At 37.2% G+C, this 18,153-nt stretch overlaps 1 protein-coding gene across 1 annotated transcript in view; it reads right to left on the bottom strand.

The window, feature by feature from the left end:
- Positions 1 to 18,153, bottom strand: part of CCDC152 (coiled-coil domain containing 152) — a 40,319-nt gene that overhangs the window by 9,169 nt on the left and 12,997 nt on the right. Inside the window, exons 3-4 of the mRNA XM_040262431.1 lie at positions 17,964 to 18,032; positions 6,266 to 6,330 (exon numbers count right to left, since the gene is read on the bottom strand). Of these exons, the coding sequence (XP_040118365.1) occupies positions 6,266 to 6,330; positions 17,964 to 18,032 (134 nt within the window). The remainder of the gene's footprint in view (positions 1 to 6,265; positions 6,331 to 17,963; positions 18,033 to 18,153) is intronic.

Here is an 18,153-nt window from a genome sequence, read left to right as displayed (position 1 = left end):
AACATATATTCATTGTTCAATTTAAGTATGTGTTCACATCTTTTGATTAGATGAAATTTTCAAAGTTTATATTAATTTTATATATATTATTATATCTAGAGAGGAAAGATATTGTTCATTGTTTGAATGCTAAACTTTGAGAAGGACCAATTTCTTGTTCAAGTAGACAGATCATCTAGACACAATGATTTTTTATTTTTGCCTCCTGAATTCTCATCACCATATCTATAACTTATCATGATGCTCAAAATATTTTAAGTGTATACAGAAATGCCATGAACAATAAAATATTTTTAAAAAGCCAAACTATATTGTAGAGCCAACTTTATGTATCATTTGATAGCCAGTGAGCAACTTCACTTTCACTTTTCACTTTCATGCATTGGAGAAGGAAATGGCAACCCACTCCAGTGTTCTTGCCTGGAGAATCCCAGGGACGGGGGAGCCTGGTGGGCTGCCATCTATGGGGTCGCACAGAGTTGGACACGACTGAAGTGACTTAGCAGCAGCAGCAGCAGCAGCAAGTTTATCCTGACATAGGGTGGATCTCTTTGAATATGGGCTGAATTTCCATTTCTGACAATTATATTGGAGAAGGAAATGGCAACCCACTCCAATTTCCAGGAGGAGGTTAAGCATTATCTATAGTAAGGGTCAGCTTTATGAGGAGGCTAAAGAAGGATGAATTTGGGATCTGAGAAGTGGTCAACAGCCTTCCGAGGTTAGTTTCATAGGTTGTTGATGCAGAGAAGTGATTTATTATGCTCATAAGGAGAGTGGCATTTAAAAAAGTGTTTATTTTATTTTTTCGGTTGTGCTGGGTCTTCATTGTTGTACAAGGGCTTTCTCTAGTTGCAGAGAGCAGGGGCTACTGTCTAGCTGGGGTGCCGGGGCTTCTCACTGTGGTGGTTTCTCTCGTTGCAGAGCACAGGCTTGGGCTTCAGTAGTTGTGGTGCATGGGCTCAGCTGCTCTGCGGCATGTGGAATCCGCCCTCCAGGGAAGTCCCTGAAGAGTAGCACTGAGAGAAGTGTGGAAAGAGAAATCCACCAGAGAGATTAAATTTTCAATTTTTCCAGAGGTATATTTCTAAATGGAGAGGAGTAAAGGAAAGAAGGAAGAATAAAAGTGAAGTGGGATAGTAAGAAAGAGACAATAATGAAGGCAAGAGGCCCAGAAAAATCTTCTAATAAACACACTAAGGCTTCCCAGATCTCACCAGTGGTAAAGAATCTACCTGTCAATGCAGGAGATGCAAGTAATGAGAGTTTGATCCCTGGGTCAGGAAGATCCCCTGGAGTAGGAAATGGCAACCCACTCCATTATTCTTGCCAAAATCCCATGGGCAGAGGAGCTTGGTGGACTACATTCCATGAGATCGCAAAGAGTTGGACATGACTGGGCACGCATGTGTGTTAAACACTATAAAAGCAGGGACTCTGTTTTTACTCACTGTTGTATTGCTATCTCCTGGTGTATATCCCTTGATATATATTCAATGAATGAGAATGCTAATAAGAATTATTTTTTAGAGGTTCTTACCCTAGACCCAGGGTTTTCAAGGGTCTGTTAACTTCCTGAAATTGTATGCAAAATCATGTGTGTATGCATGCATGTGCCCTTTAGAGCACTTTTTAATCAGGGTTCATGGGTTTTATACTGATAGATAGTATATTCAGATATTTGAGGAGATTAAAAAAAGTCAAGATCCATTGGTTTAAGCAGCTATAATTAAAAATAAAGATTAATTTATATAATAAGTAAAAATTAAAAATTTCCTTAAATTCAAGAGGATACAGTCAGGATTCCTACTTGTGCTACTTAGTTTGCCAGAAAACTTGCAGGAATGGCTGAACCTATCCAACCATTGCCTTTGATTAAAGTTAGGTAGGTGACTGAAGGGGTCAATCTCATAGACTGTGCTATTTTTCCTATGTTGTATCTAGATTTCTAGATGGACAACTACACAATGGCTTTCATAAATGACTCCTGATTCAAATGGGTGCACTAAGCAGTTGCTGCTCTGGGAAACTCTAGGAGACAAATCTACATGTCTTTTCATTCTCCACTGATTTTCCCACCTGACATGTTGCCATTAGTTTGTTAAGATGAGGATTTTCACGGTAGTCTCGAGGCATGAAGCCTATCTTAAATGTCTGGGCTGGTACCAGGCTCCTATCTCACTAGGTTCTTCTCCTCTCAGTTCAGTTCAGTCGCTCAGTCGTGTCCGACTCTTTCGACCCCATGAATCGCAGCACGCCAGGCATCCCTATCCACCAACTCCTGGAGTTCACCCAGACTCACGTCCATAGAGTCAGTGATGCCATCCAGCCATCTCATCCTCGGTCGTCCCCTCCTCCTCCTGCCCCCAATCCCTCCGAGCATCAGAGTCTTTTCCAGTGAGTCAACTCTTTGCATGAGGTGGCCAAAGTACTGGAGTTTTAGCTTTAGCATCATTCCTTCCAAAGAGATCCCAGGGCTGATCTCCTTCAGAATAGACTGGTTGGATCTCCTTGCAGTCCAAGGGACTCTCAAGAGTCTTTTCCAACACCACAGTTCAAAAGCATCAATTCTTCAGTGCTTAGCCTTCTTGACAGTCCAACTCTCACATCCATACATGACAACTGGAAAAACCATAGCCTTGACTAGACGGACCTTAGTCAGCAAAGTAATGTCTCTGCTTTTGAATATGCTATCTAGGTTGGTCATAACTTTTCTTCCAAGGAGTAAGTGTCTTTTAATTTCATGGCTGCAGTCACCATCTGCAGTGATTTTGGAGCCCAAAAAAATCAAGTCTGACACTGTTTCCACTGTTTCCTCATCTATTTGCCATGAAGTGATGGGACCGGATGCCATGATCTTCGTTTTCTGAATGTTGAACTGTAAGCCAACTTTTTCACTCTCCACTTTCACTTTCATCAAGAGGCTTTTTAGTTCCTCTTCACTTTCTGCCATAAGGGTGGTGTCATCTGCATATCTGAGGTTATTGATATTTCTCCGGGCAATCTTGATTCCAGCTTGTGTTTCTTCCAGTTCAGCGTTTCTCAGGATGTACTCTGCATATAAGTTAAATAAGCAGGGTGACAATATACAGCCTTGATGTACTCCTTTTCCTATTTGGAACCAGTCTGTTGTTCCATGTCCAGTTCTAACTGTTGCTTCCTGACCTGCATAGAGGTTTCTCAAGAGGCAGGTCAGGTGGTCTGGTATTCCCATCTCTTTCAGAATTTTCCACAGTTTATTGGGATCCACACAGTCAAAGGCATTGGCACAGTCAATAAGACAGAAATAGATGTTTTTCTGGAACTCTCTTGCTTTTTCCATGATCCAGCAGATGTTGGCAATTTGATCTCTGGTTCCTCTGCCTTTTCTAAAACCAGCTTGAACATCAGGGAGTTCACGGTTCAAATATTGCTGAAGCCTGGCTTGGAGAATTTTGAGCATTACTTTACTAGCGTGTGAGATGAGTGCAATTGTGTGGTAGTTTGAGCATTCTTTGGCGTTGCCTTTCTTTGGGATTGGAATGAAAACTGACCTTTTCCAGTCCTGTGGCCACTGCTGAGTTTTCCAAATTTGATGGCATATTGAGTGCAGCACTTTCACAGCATCATCTTTCAGTATTTGAAATAGCTCTCCTGGAATTCCATCACCTCCACTAGCTTTGTTCGTAGAGATGCTTTCTAAGGCCCACCTGACTTCACATTCTAGGATATCTGGCTCTAGATGAGTGATCACACCATCATGATTATCTTGGTTGTAAAGCTCTTTTTTGTACAGTTCTTCTGTGTATTCTTGCCACCTCTTCTTAATATCTTCTGCTTCTGTTAGGTCCATACCATTTCTGTCCTTTATCGAGCCCATCTTTGCATGAAATGTTCCCTTGGTATCTCTGATTTTCTTGAAGAGATCTCTAGTCCTTCCCATTCTCTACTTCCCATCTGTTGTTTTCCTCTATTTCTTTGCACTGACCGCTGAAGAAGGCTTTCTTATCTCTCCTTGCTATTCTTTGGAACTCTGCAGATGCTTATATCTTTCCTTTTCTCCTTTGCTTTTCACTTCTCTTCTTTTCACAGCTATTTGTAAGGCCTCCCCAGACAGCCATTTTGCTTTTTTGCATTTCTTTTCCATGGGGATGGTCTTGATCCCTATCTCCTTTACAATGTCACGAACCTCATTCCATAGTTCATCAGGCACTCTATCAGATCTAGGCCCTTAAATCTATTTCTCAGTTCCACTGTATAATCATAAGGGATTTGATTTAGGTCATACCTGAATGGTCTAGTGGTTTTCCCTACTTTCTTCAATTTAAGTCTGAATGTGGTAATAAGGAGTTCATGATCTGAGCCACAGTCAGCTCCTGGTCTTGTTTTTGTTGACTGTATAGAGCTTCTCCATCTTTGGCTGCAAAGAATATAATCAATCTGATTTTAGTGTTGACCATCTGGTGATGTCCATGTGTAGAGTCTTCTCTTGTGTTGTTGGGAGAGGGTGTTTGCTATGACCAGTGCATTTTCTTGGCAAAACTCTATTAGTCTTTGTCCTGCTTCATTCCGCATTTTAAGGCCAAATTTGCCTGTTACCTCAGGTGTTTCTTGACTTCCTACTTTTGCATTCCAGTCCCCTATAATGAAAAGGACATCTTTTTTGGGCGTTAGTTCTATAACGTCTTGTAGGTCTTCATAGAACCGTTCAACTTCAGCTTCTTCAGTGTTACTGGTTGGGGCATACACTTGGATTACTGTGATATTGAATGGTTTGCCTTGGAAATGAACAGAGATCATTCTGTCATTTTTGAGATTGCATCCAAGTACTGCATTTCGGACTCTTTTGTTGACCATGATGGCTACTCCATTTCTTCTGAGGGATTCCTGCCCGCAGTAGTAGATATAATGGTCATCTGAGTTAAATTCACCCATTCCAGTCCATTTTAGTTCGCGGATTCCTAGAATGTCTTCTCTAGTATAACCTGTAACAGCCCCAAAGAGTCCATTCCTTTCTTCTTTTTAAGGGGACAAAATTCCAACAGGTTCTTGTTGATTGCCTTCTTTTCATTTGCTTTCTTGAGAACTTAAAATTCCAAGGGACAGCTTTTGGTTCTATCTTCTTATAAAACATAAGCATTCTTCATATACAAGTTACAAATCTTCCAGTCTCATAATTATGGCTGTTAAGTAACTCCAAAGTTTATTTCTAGGGAGTGGTTCTCCTATGTCTTGGATGTGCCTGGAGGTGTTGTACTAGAGAATGTTCTTTAGATTGAGGTAATCTTTACTTTGCTTTGGACAGCAGTTAATAAGCTCAGAATCTTGGGTTACGGTGTTTATTCTGTCATTCCCACTCCTCTGAAAATTCATATTATTTTAGACAAAGAAGTATACTACAATTTGACATTTTAGAAGAGGAGGGAAAAGTTTTCTCCCTTTCTGTTCCAATTACACCCTGACTACATTTATTGTTGAAATGTAGAGGAAAGATATGAAAAGGATGGAAAAATAAAGGAAAGATATAAAGGAAATATAAAGAATGGGATATAACCCAGAGAAATTTAAATTATTAAATTTAATAATTAGCTTGTGTTTAATCAAAGGCTCTTTAAGTGAAGAACCAGATTGAAACAGAGATGATTCTTCAAGTTGAAGTTCTAAGGTGGATACAGATCTAAGCTGAGTTTTGGAAATCTTAGATCTGCCAGAGTTTGACATATTGGCTCTTGGGAGATGAGAAAAAACTAGCATAATAAACCTCCCAAAGAGCAGAGGGGTGGGAACTTATATTCATTGAGGATATTTTATGTTCTAGGCACTAGGTTTTATGTTCTATAATTACTATCATGATGCTGTTCTTATAGGGGATAAGAAAAAGTAGCAGAGTGTATGCTAGCTCTTGGGAGAAAATTAATTGGTGACCCACATAAAATGCTCTCTTCATTTGGATGGTACCATAAAATTTCAATAGATTACTCAAATCATAAATACTGAAGGCATTCACTTTATCATAAAAAAGATTTTATAGAGTGCTAATTAAGAGTATACTGAAGAGTAAAAACTCTAACATAACTTTAAAATAAATGGCAAAATTGTTGCATCCCTTTTTGTTCGAAAGAAAGTAATGCAAGCAATATACTAGTGCATTAGTTTGTAAAACACTGAGGGTCTTCAAAACTTGCATCTTTTTGGCTGCCTATATTAATTAAAAATGATTTTTTTCCCTAATTTGGGAAGACAATGCTCCATAGGTATTTGATTGAATATAGACACATAAACTCACCTGTTCATGCATTTTAAACTTTTCTTTCATAAGATCAGCATTTCTTTTTAGTTGTTCATTTTCACCTGTGTAAAAGTCATTGAAGAGTATTATAATATATAGAACTTTTCAAATAATATGGGAATATTTTTAACCCATCAAGTTTCTGTTCATGTATATATTAAACATGTGAATACAAAATCTACTACACATTAGGCTCTGTGAATGACATTGGGAATGCTGAAACAAAAAAATTATTGCTCTTCAAAGAACTTACAGCCTAGTGGTAAGACAGATAGATGTGTAAGCAGTTATGATAATGCTGTGATAACTGTTTGGTAATGGCAGTGTGTCTGAAATATGGTGGGGTGATATGGAAGGAAAGCTTAGGTCAGTTCTAAGTCAGGAAAGGGTTTGTAGAAGAGGAAGCACTTGATCTGAGACTTAAATAGTAAGTTGGAGGGATGCATTCTAGATACAGAAAAATATCCAGAAGACTTCGGGCTTGAATCAATATAGCACATTTGGGAAAATTACAATTCAAGTACAGTATTGTTGGAGCGTAAATTATAAGGAGAATGTGTTAAATAGATTGGGAAAGTAACTTTATAGGAGGTAGACAGATTCAGTGAAATGAAACGATTAGTTACATGTTCAAAAAGATTATCTGGCAGTACAGAGGATGAATAGGGAAGGAGTTGACCCCAGAGGATGTCCATACATCAGTAATAGATCAAGTAAGAAATAATGGAGCCAAAATTAGGTCACTGGCAGTAGGAGACAATGGAAAATAAAGATAACTATATAGATGATAGAATTACCAGGAAACTTAATGCTGATTGGATAGCAGCGGCAAAAGCAAAAGGGGAAACTTTGCCTTCTAGGTTTCTGATTTGAGTGGATGAAAACTGTTAATCAATTTGGGAAAAATTTAAACGGGAAGATTTTTAGGAGTAGAATGATGGATCTCTGTCTTTATCATGCCAAATTTGAAATGCTTGAGATATCCAGGAGAATATTTCTTATAGGCTGAGAAACACTTAGAGGTGGCTAAAGGAAAACTATCCTATAAAGGAGACTAAGAAGTGTCTAGAGATGCAGGAGAAGGTGTTACTAAGAGAAGAGTGTTTATGGGGGTTATAATCCATGGCAGTAAATGCAATAAAAGGTGAAATTAGAGAACATTGAATCTGAAATCTTTGGGAGATGGCCAATTGTTCTAAGTTGAAGCCTAGATGAAAAGTGAAGTGAAAGTGAAAGTAGCTCAGTCATGTCCGACTCTTTGCAACCCCATGGACTGTATAGTCCATGTATGACTAATCCAGCCCAGAATACTGGGGTGGGTAGCCTTTCCCTTCTCCAGGGGATCTTCCCAACCCAGGGATTGAACCCAGGTCTCCCACATTGCAGGTGGATTCTTTACCAGCTGAACCACAAGGGAAGCCCAGGCATACTGGAGTGGGTAGCCTATCCCTTCTCCAGTGGATCTTCCTGACCTAGGAATAGAACAGGGGTCTCCTGCATTGCAGGCGGATTCTTTACCAACTGAGCTATCAGGGAAGCCCCAAAACTAGATGAAGGTAAGGAAATAGAGATAGTGAGTGCAGACTATTCCCTTGAGATTCTATTGCAAAAGGAAAGAGTGAGAGTAATTGGAGGGAATAAATCCAAAATCAAGGACACTTTGCTGTGTTTATTGAAAAGATGGGAGAGATCTGAGTTGTTTAAAAGCTGAGAGGAATGACCAATAGAAAGAGGGAAATGAAAGAGAGAAAGGAAGGGACAATAGAAGATGCAACATCCCAGAAGAGAGAGGTGAAGAGAGATGAGAGTTAAGTGGAAAAATAACTTGGATAGGAAGAAGGATTTTTTCTTCGAAGCTAAGGAGGAAGAAGTAAGGATATGTCTATGTATGAATACACTGGAGGAAGTGCAGTGGGAAGAAGGGATAGTGGGTGACAGGAAATCAGGTAGTTCATGTCTGACAGCTTTCATTTTTTCTGTGAAATAGAAAGTAAAGTAGGTTCAAAGAGAAATATTTAAAGTTTGGGACTTAAAGAATGAAAAATTTAAAAGCCTGGATAAATTAAGGGTACATGTGAAACTGGGACTCAAAATGACTTTGCAATTTATGTTTTTTTTACCAATAGCCTTCAGTGCCTATAGCACTGTAAGTCAAGCAAGTATATGGCTGGATTGATCTGTATTTGAGGATTAGTATAGTTTATATTCTAGGATAGGTGAGGGAAACAAAACCACTGTACAAAAAAGATGAGGGACTTCCCTGGTGGTCCAGTGGCTAAGACTCTGACCTCTCAATGTCGGGAGTCAGGGGTCGATCCCTGGTCAGGGAACTAGATCCCACACACTGCAACTAAGACTTGGTGTGGCTAAATAAGTAAATAAATATTTTTAAAAAGAAGATGAGTTGATAGAGTAAGCTAAGCTAAACTAGAAGGAAAGGAAGATTTAATCTTTGAACAACATTATTGAGAATCATAGTTATATAATGCCCTATTAAGTAAAATTTAGGAAAAAATGAATTTAAGTAAAATACAGTTTGCATCTTCAGTTTGCCCTATTATTTCATACCTATCATAATTTTGACTTTTTTTTTTAAACCAAAACTCTTCTCTTGAGAAGGCATGATGGAGAAGGAGGGGTGCTTCACATTTTTCTATATTCACTCTTGTTAACCACTAGGTGTTTTAAGGAAAATCAGATATACTTAGATCAGGAAAAAGTCAGTCCTGATTTAGTGTGTGGTGAGGGTTTGAAACAGAGCAAGGATCCGTACTTGAGCCAGACATTAAAGGTGCCCATTTAAAAATTCTCTTTGTTCCTGCTGATCAATCTGTAGAGCTCTTTGTATTGTAGATATAAACTACGTTGGTATTTAAAAGCAATTTTATTTCAAATAAATTATTTGCTTTTGGACTTTTGTTTCACACATAACATGCAGAGTTCTTTTTACATTGTTGTTGTTTGTACTTCTGTTGCATTGTTGTTAACAAGGGGTGCTAGGTCTTTTTTTTTTTTTTTTTCTTTATATAGTAACCGAGGTTTTCAGATTGGTTAAGATGATATTCCTCAGCTCCAGGTTGTATGCTTTTCCTGGATTTTAAGTTTCTATTGTTCTTCTTCTTTTTTTAATCCATCTGGAATTTATTTTTGATATGGTTGGAAAACTTTCCAGATGGTAAGCTAGTTGTGCCAGTACCATACTTTAAAATATCATTCTTTTTCAATAAATTGAACTATTCCTTGCATCATACTTTACGTTAGCAAATATTGGGGCCTGTTTCTAGAATCTAGATCATTCATTCTTTCCATGGATGTATTTCTCACTTTCTATGCCAATACCATATTGATTTCATTACAATGGCTTCAGAGCATGCTGTTTTCTGGTAGTGGAAGTCCTCCTCCTTTATGTTCTTCTTATTTTTCATACTTTCTGTTTTTCTTTGTTTCTTCTGTCAAGTGAACTGTAAGATTAGCTTATGCAATCTTCTCCTTTACCCCTAAATTTAGTATTTTAAACTACATGAAATGTGTATATTAAATTCAGGAAAATGACATTTTAATGATGTTAAACCTTCCCTCTGCCAGAAATATTGATCAATCCATCTAAATGTTATGTTAGTATCTAGCTTTGGCATATCTGTAATTATGCTAAATAGAAGCACATAACTTACCTATGCATTAAAGTCATCACTGAAGAAATAGCTAACCTCCTCAATATTTTATACTGCACCTCAGTTGGCTTTTTGTTGGCTTTCATCTGTAGTATAATCCATGTTATATTATTATTATTATAATTCATGATATATTATTATTGTTGGCATTGCTCTTTTTCATCATCTTCCCAGATTTTACATTAGATTTTCAAACACATATCTCCACTTCTTTAAGGCTACTTCCTTAAGGTATAAGGCTCTTGCTGCACTGGCTGGAGTAGAGATAAATTCAAATAGCATCTTGATCACTGTAGAGTCCACCTGGTCCTGATATTTGACAAGGATTGCTCTCTAACCTGAGCTAGACTTTGCTTTAATTCCAGAAAGAAGGAAATGGTCTTCTAAGAAACATGAATGACCAAGCAGCTCTATCATATCCTTTCTTACTACTTCTGTTACTTCTCTCTATTAGCCAAACAAAAAATGATGACATGGGACAAAAGGGAAAAATAGGGAAATTCATAGTTATTTTTCATTTCAGTCTTTTTTTTACTCATGAGTAAGCAGAAGGTAGAGAGTGTTGGTAGAATGTGCATGTCTCAAGAATTAAAATGAATGAAAAATGGTTGAGTTAGTTTTGTGCAGCATTTCCACTATTCTGGTAAGAATGAAATAGATATACGTGTATAAACTATGAAGTATTAATTGTGTACTTCTGTACTTCCACATATGAGTTGTGTTCTTTGAATTTAAAACTAGTTTGTACAATAGAAAGATGAATAGTAAAATTCATGCTCATAATTAAAATTAAAAGCATTTTTTCACTGAGAGCGATATTAACAAATTTCAGAACCTTTGATGTTATCTTTTTTCCTGATTTTTGAACATGGGCTCCACGTTTTCACTTTGCACTGTGCCCTGAAAATTATTTTGGTGGCCACAAATATTTATAGGTTTTGTTCTTTACCTTCCTTTTAATGTTCCTTTAGGAAGTCTTTCTTGGAAGGTGGCAATTTTTAAATAATGAAGATTCTACAGTATATATTCATAAGAAGTCATTTCCCCATACTTAGAAGATGCTTATATAAATATGATAGCATTCTTCAAAAGATATACTATAAGCTAACAAGTCTGATTATTTTAAGAAGGTCTTTCTCACAATTATGTTGAAAGAAGTATTTCTACATTTTTCAAACTAATTTTCATGTAAGCATTATTTTTTTCTTAAGTAGTAGTTGATCATGGATTAGCTGTTTCTTATACAATTCTTTTATAGAATAACACTGAATATATGCTTTTGCTCTTTTCAAAACATTCTGATCAGTGATCAGTTTGGGCTACATCATTTTGTTTAGCACAATTTTGTACAGTAAAACTGCACTGTCCATAACAATGTCTTCCTTAAAATCCACTCTTTTAGAGTATAAGGGCTCAAGTAAATTTAAGTTATTCAGGCTCAGTTCAGACAGGAAAAAGGCAATATTAAGTTGTAATAAATTATTTAGAGAAAAATTGGCAAATATGTTTGAATTCTACTGATTTCGGAGGTGCTCTGTATTTTCGGCTGACTTCACGTCTATTTTTTTCTCTTTTCACTGCCCATGTGTTTAAATTCCTAAAATTCAATTGATCTAGGGCTGGTTATATCAACATAATTCTCCTCTAGTGGAAAAAAGACTCTGAATCTTGTTTTCTTTGCCCAGGCAGTAATAATCACTGATGATAAGTTAGCAGGTATAATGTCACTATCTCTCATAGTGAATTACTGAGATTCTCCTAAAGTAGAATATAGAATAATGTACTTACAATAATATAAGAAGCAATATAAAAATATTTCTATCATTTATGATATATTGTGATGAACCATATTCTATTTTATGTTCATATCCTTAACTCCAAACACATATTACTTCAAAGATAGAATGAATTCATTCTTTGAAATATAAAGACCAAATTGGGAAGCAGAGGATAGGGTAATGAAACAGCAAGAAAACAAAGGCTCATAGTATAAAGGGCTGCCAACACTCTTGCATAATCTACACAATGGGCCCTTGCCTTTCTCCAGCCTGATAGACGGCATAACACATGTCATTAAATATTGTTTCATGACTTTCCTTCTCTGTGTCAGGTTATCAGTAATAAATTAAAAGCTTCTTTGGTCCTTGACAATGAGACCATCTCAGAAAATATATTTAACTTAATCATCCAATCGCTCATGAGAATGAGAGACTCAAGTTTTCCCTTAAGTTACGAAATTCCAATGCTATTGCCATAGATGGTTTGTTGTTGTTTAGTTGTTAAGTCATGTCTGACTCTTTGCAACCCCATGGACTACAGCGCACCAGGCTCCTCTGTCCATAGGATTCTCTAGGCAAGAATACTGGAGTGGGTTGCCATTTCCTTCTCCAGGGGATCTACCTGACCTAGGGATCGAACCCAAGTCTCCCGCATCGGCAGCCAGATTCTTTACCACTGAGCCATCAGGGAATGGTAAGAGGGATCATCCACTGTCTCATATGTAACTGGTAAATATTAGGAGGGAATAGGCAGGCCAACATAAATAACAAATCACAAAATCTAAAAAGTAGTGACAAACAGATAAAGTGTTCTAAACTAATAGTCTCCAAACTCTCATAATTGTGTGCCCTGTTAATGAAAATAATGAGAATGTACACCCCAATTCTTGTCTAGTTATTTATAAATTATATATATATGTCACTTTATTACTGTATATAATCTTAAAATGGATACAAGTAGAAGTTAAGAAGGTGAACTAAAGAGGAAAAAATGCTAATTTATCCTAATATTATTTAAAGCACTGTTATGAAACTTTAAAATTATTGAATCACTATTATTGTTAATAAATTTTAGTGAGATAATGCCACTGGAAATGCATCAGTAGCTTTTACAATGTTGATTTAACACTTTGATTATGAAAAATTTTTAAATATTCAGGCTGTCTTGATACTTGGATTTAATGGTTCAAATGCATCACTGGCTGCACTTACTAAATCACAACACAGTCATCCTTGGGTTTCCACTGGAGATTAGTTCCAGGACCGCTGTGGGTACCAAAATTCATGGATATACTCAAGCCCCTTACATAAAATGGTGTAGTATTTGCATATAACCTATGCACATCCTGTATATTTTTAATATTTTTTTATCTCTAGATTACTTATAACACCTAATACAATGTAAATGCTATGTGAATAGTTATAAATACAATGTAAATAGTTAATTCTGTTGTTGCCAGTCGCCAAGTCATGTCCAACTCTTGGTAACCCCATGGACTGTAGCATGCCAGGGCTTCCTGTCCCTCACCATCTCGTGGACTTTGCCCAAGTTCATGTCCATTGAATCAGTGATGCCCTCTAATCATCTCATCCTCTGTTGCCCTTTTTTCCTGCCTTCAATCTTTACCAACATCAGGGTCTTTTCCAAAGAGTAAGCTGTTCGCATCAGGTGGCCAAATCATTGGAGTTCAGCATCAGTCCTTCCAATGAATATTTAGTCTTGATTTCCTTTAGGATTGAGTGGTTTGATCTCTTTCCTGTCCAAGGGACTCTCAAGAGTCTTCTCCAGCACTACAGTTTGAAAGCATCAGTTCTTTGGTGCTCTGCCTTCTTTATGGTCCAGCTCTCACATCTGTACATGACTACTGGAAAAACCAAAGCTTTGACTAGATGGACCTTTGTCAGCAAAATGATGTCTCTGCTTTTTCATACACTGTCTAGGTTGGTCATAGATTTCCTGCCAAGAAGCAGTCATCTTCTAATTTCATGGCTGCAGTCACCATCCTCAGTGATTTTTAGAGCCCAAGAAGAGGAAATCTGTCACTGCTTCCACGTTTCCCCCTTCTATTTGCCATGAAGGGATGGAACTGGATGCCATGATCTTAGTTTATTTAATACTGAGTTTTAAGCCAGCTTTTTCATTCTCTTCTTTCACCTTCATCAAGAGGCTCTTTAGCTCCTCTTTGCTTTCTGCCATTAATAGTTACTAGCCCTTGGCAAATTCAAGTTTCGCTTTTTTGAAACTTTCTGAATTTTCTTTCAAGTATTTTCAGTCTAGGTTGGTTGAATCCATGGATGCAGGACCTGCAGATATGAAGGGCCGACTGTACTCATTTTTTAGTCCCAAACACTGATTATGCAAAAGTGATTTGTTTTTGAAATTCTATCAAATCCATCTTCCTTGATGTTGTTATAAGCCTCTCAAAAGATTTTTGAAAGCAAACATTTAACAAAGGGTTGAGAATCATGGTTACATCATTGTTTGAAGAATTTTAAATTGAATTTAGCTTTCTATGCCAAGTTTAATACGCAAGTAAGAATATTTAAAGTTGACACATTTTTGGCCCCCGATCACTTAATGATGGAACCATTTCTAAATATTCATTTGCAAACAGTCCTGCTATAGATTACTTTTTTAAAAGGCAGTTACACTTGGCCACCATTGGCTCACATTTCATCGGTTATGATAGTTTTTCATTATTTTTAAACTTTTTAATGTGTCTGAACTTGTACAAGGGTCGAAGTGACAGCTCTGCTACTTTTTTTGCTACTTTTTTATTGCTGATTTGTGCTTGCATTATTAGTATTATTGTCAAACATATTTTATTTCTTAAAGCTACTGTCCAGTTTGAAAGGATTATTTTGATTGTAAGTAGCTAATATAATATATAAACCCTCTTAAGCAGGTCCATGTAGACTGTACTACATATCAGTACACTGAGACAAGAAAAAATAAAGATGCAACTGTTTAGTTTTAGAACTCTCACTCTCCTTGGGAGAAGAAGAATCTTGTGTATCATAAATGATATATAACTGATACGCAGAAAGAATAAAGAATAACATTCCATTATTAAATTTTCATCAAAATATATTCAGTCGCTCAGTCATGTCCGACTCTTTGCAACCCCATGGACTGCAGCACGCCCGGCCTCCCTGTCCATCACCAACTCCCAGAGTTTACTCAAACTCATGTCCATTGAGTCGGTGATGCCGTCCAACCATCTCATCCTCTGTTGTCCCCTTCTTCTCTCGCCTTCAACCTTTCCCAGCATCAGGGTCTTTTCCAATGAGTCAGCTCTTCACATCAGGTGGCCAAAGTATTGGAGTTTCAGCTTCAGCATCAGTCCTTCCAGTGAACACCCAGGACTGATCTCCTTTAGGATGGACTGGTGGGATCTCCTTGCAGTTCAAGGGACTCAAGAGTTTTCTCCAACACCACAGTTCAAAAGCATCAATTCTTTGGCACTCAGCTTTCTTTACGGCCCAACTCTCACATCCATACATGACTGACTGCTGCTGCTGCTGCTAAGTTGCTTCAGTCATGTCTGACTGTGCTACTCCATAGACTGCAGCCCACCAGGCTCCTCTGTCCCTGGGATTCTCCAGGCAAGAATACTGGAGTGGGTTGTTATTTCCTTCTCCAATGCATTAAAGTGAAAAGTGAAAGTGAAGTCATTCAGTCATGTCCGGCTCTTCATGACCCCATGGACTGTAGCCTTCCAGGTTCCTCCGTCTGTGGGATTTTCCAGGCAAGAGTACTGGAGTGGGTTGCCATTTCCTTCTCCAGTACATGACTGACTGCTTTTAATAAAAAATAAGTGTTAATAGGAATTGTGTTTTTTCTTTCTGCATCTCAATGGATCATCTTTTACACAGCCCATAAGCACCTACTGAAAAGACTGATGGATGAGAGTAAAGGGAGGTATCATTTCTCTCATAGTGGCTGAAGAAACTCAAGCTTAGAGGGCAACTGATTCAGTAACTCAATAATGCAGTTAAGAGACCATGTCCTTTTAGTCTTTTCTTGCTGCTCTCCTCAATGCTGTCATCACTTTCAGGTTGAAAGCAAACAGTCTGTATCAATTTCAGGCATTATATGCAGACTTAACAACAACCAGAAGAACAGTTTTTTGGAAGAGAGGAAAATATTTCAGAAGCCCTCCCTTGGAATTGGGGTGTAACTAGCTTCTCCTGAGGCATATGATCACGTGGATTAAAAATGAATCTTAGAAAAAAAAAAAAGTCAGGTTTATATTAAGAAAAAGAAATAGTTTCTGGGGAGGCAGACATTTACAACCACTGTAACCTTGATAAGCAAATTATCCATACAGTCTTGAGAATCAAACAGATCAAAGAGAAGAAAGACAGGTAGTTCACATCTATTATGTTGGTCAAAACCTGTAGGAGCACTGGACAAATGAAATCAGTGAATCACTATTTTTTTCTGAGAGGCAGCATAGGATATCCATTTTTCAGAAATGGATTATTAAAAGATCTGTACTACCATATCTGTGAAAATACAATATTCTTGACTATTGGTCAATATTTGATAACCTCTTATAAAGCAATATGTTTAACATGTTTATAATTATAATCAACTTTCTGGAACTTCTAAGCATTTAATGTTAATCTCTGGTAGATGTTTTATTTGAACAAAATCCTGGAAAGAGTTAAACTCCTGGAAAGAGTTGAATCCTGTAAAGGTTTATGAACAGATACATTTAAAAAAATGCAGCTAGGTGTTATATTTAGTCAGAGAAAGGAAAGGTTGTTCTGAGCCCTTGGCACCGAGATGGAAAAATGAAAGCCCAAACCAGGTGTGGGATAGAGATCAAATACTGGGGAAAAAATGAGCAGGATGCTAGAACTAAGTCAAGCAAAAACCTATGGGACATACTGCGATCAGACATCTGCAGGAAAAAATTTTTAAAAAGATATTGGAGATGGTATGGTTCCCTGTCTACTACCCTTCTTGATCTCCAGAACAGCTCTTAGTGGGGTACCAATATGGAAATGAATCCTTATGTACTGCAGAAGCTGTTGGGCAGTGTAAGTGTGAAGTCTTCCGATCCAATTTCTATATTTGTTTCATTAACACTTGAGGAAATATTTTAAGGTAAAGCAATGGGGGAAAAGTAAGAACTAATATGGACAGGGAGGCCTGGCGTGCTGCGATTCATGGGGTCGCAAAGAGTCGGACACGACTGAGCGACTGAACTGAACTGAATAGTAATTCTTAAAAGACTATAAGGAATAACACATCAAATCAAATAAATACCATATAAGGTCAGTATTGTATCTCCCCTATATATGTAAAGTAGTTTCATTATGAGAAAAGCAGAGGACTAAGATAAAAAATTCCTATTGTTTGGTGTCAGTTTTATGAGACCTTGGAGGCAATTTAGTTTAAACTCTAATATAGTAGAGGAAGATCCTAGGAGAAGGGATAGGCTACCCACTCCAGTATTCTTGGGCTTCCCTGGTGGCTCAGCTAGTAAAGAATCTGCCTGCAATGCAGCAGACCTGGGTTCAATCCCTGGGTTGGGAAGATCCCCTGGAGAAGGGAAAGTCTACCCACTCTAGTATTCTGGCCTGGAGAATTCCATGGACTGTATGGTCATGGGGTTGCAAAGAATGGGACACAACTGAGTGACTTCTTAATTAATTATAGTAGAGGAAAATGCCACTAATATTGCACTGTAGCTAAATTAAAGCAAGACAAAACACTTGGTTGTCTTGTTTTGTCAATGGTGGCCTATTGGCTTAGTATGACTATCCAAGTAAGACAAGCTGAAGATGTTGGCTTCATTTACACAAATAAAACCCTACTTAATGACAGAAATTAAATAGTAAACTATCTCTGAAGTTTGAATAGAATGATGTAATTACTCCTAATACCCATCCTTTAAAACTGAACACAAGGTTATTAAAGACCAAGAATACTACTGAGAATACATATACTTCTAACCTTTCTAAAGTAATAAATAGAATTATTATAATCAACTATAAAACCCTGATGTTCTTATCAGGATATGACTGAATTGTTCTATTCAGCATGACATTTCTTATTTTACAATAATTTAGGAAGGTATTATTGAGTAGTAAGGAATCCTGCTCTTAGCTGATAAATTTAACAAGATCAGATTAAGAGAAGATTACTGTCAGCAATGTAAAAACTTTCTATTCTTAAAGATGTTTAAATACAACCATATTTTTTTTTTAGATTTTACTTTTTTTCTAACTTACCCTTCAAATTATGTTGATATTCAATGGTATGCTGTAGCCCTTTTATCATATCATGAAGAGTAGCACATTCTAAAACATAAAAGATAAATCTATTTGAATATTTACTTTCATTTTGGAATTATCTCAAAGTTAAAAAATACTTAATATTTAATTGATAATTATGAGACTTAATAAAGCAACCAGGTATCTC

The sequence above is a fragment of the Oryx dammah genome, unplaced genomic scaffold (genome assembly GCF_014754425.2).
Source record: "Oryx dammah isolate SB20612 unplaced genomic scaffold, SCBI_Odam_1.1 HiC_scaffold_20, whole genome shotgun sequence".
NCBI lineage: Eukaryota > Metazoa > Chordata > Mammalia > Artiodactyla > Bovidae > Oryx > Oryx dammah.
This window is presented reverse-complemented; position numbering and strand designations above follow the sequence as displayed.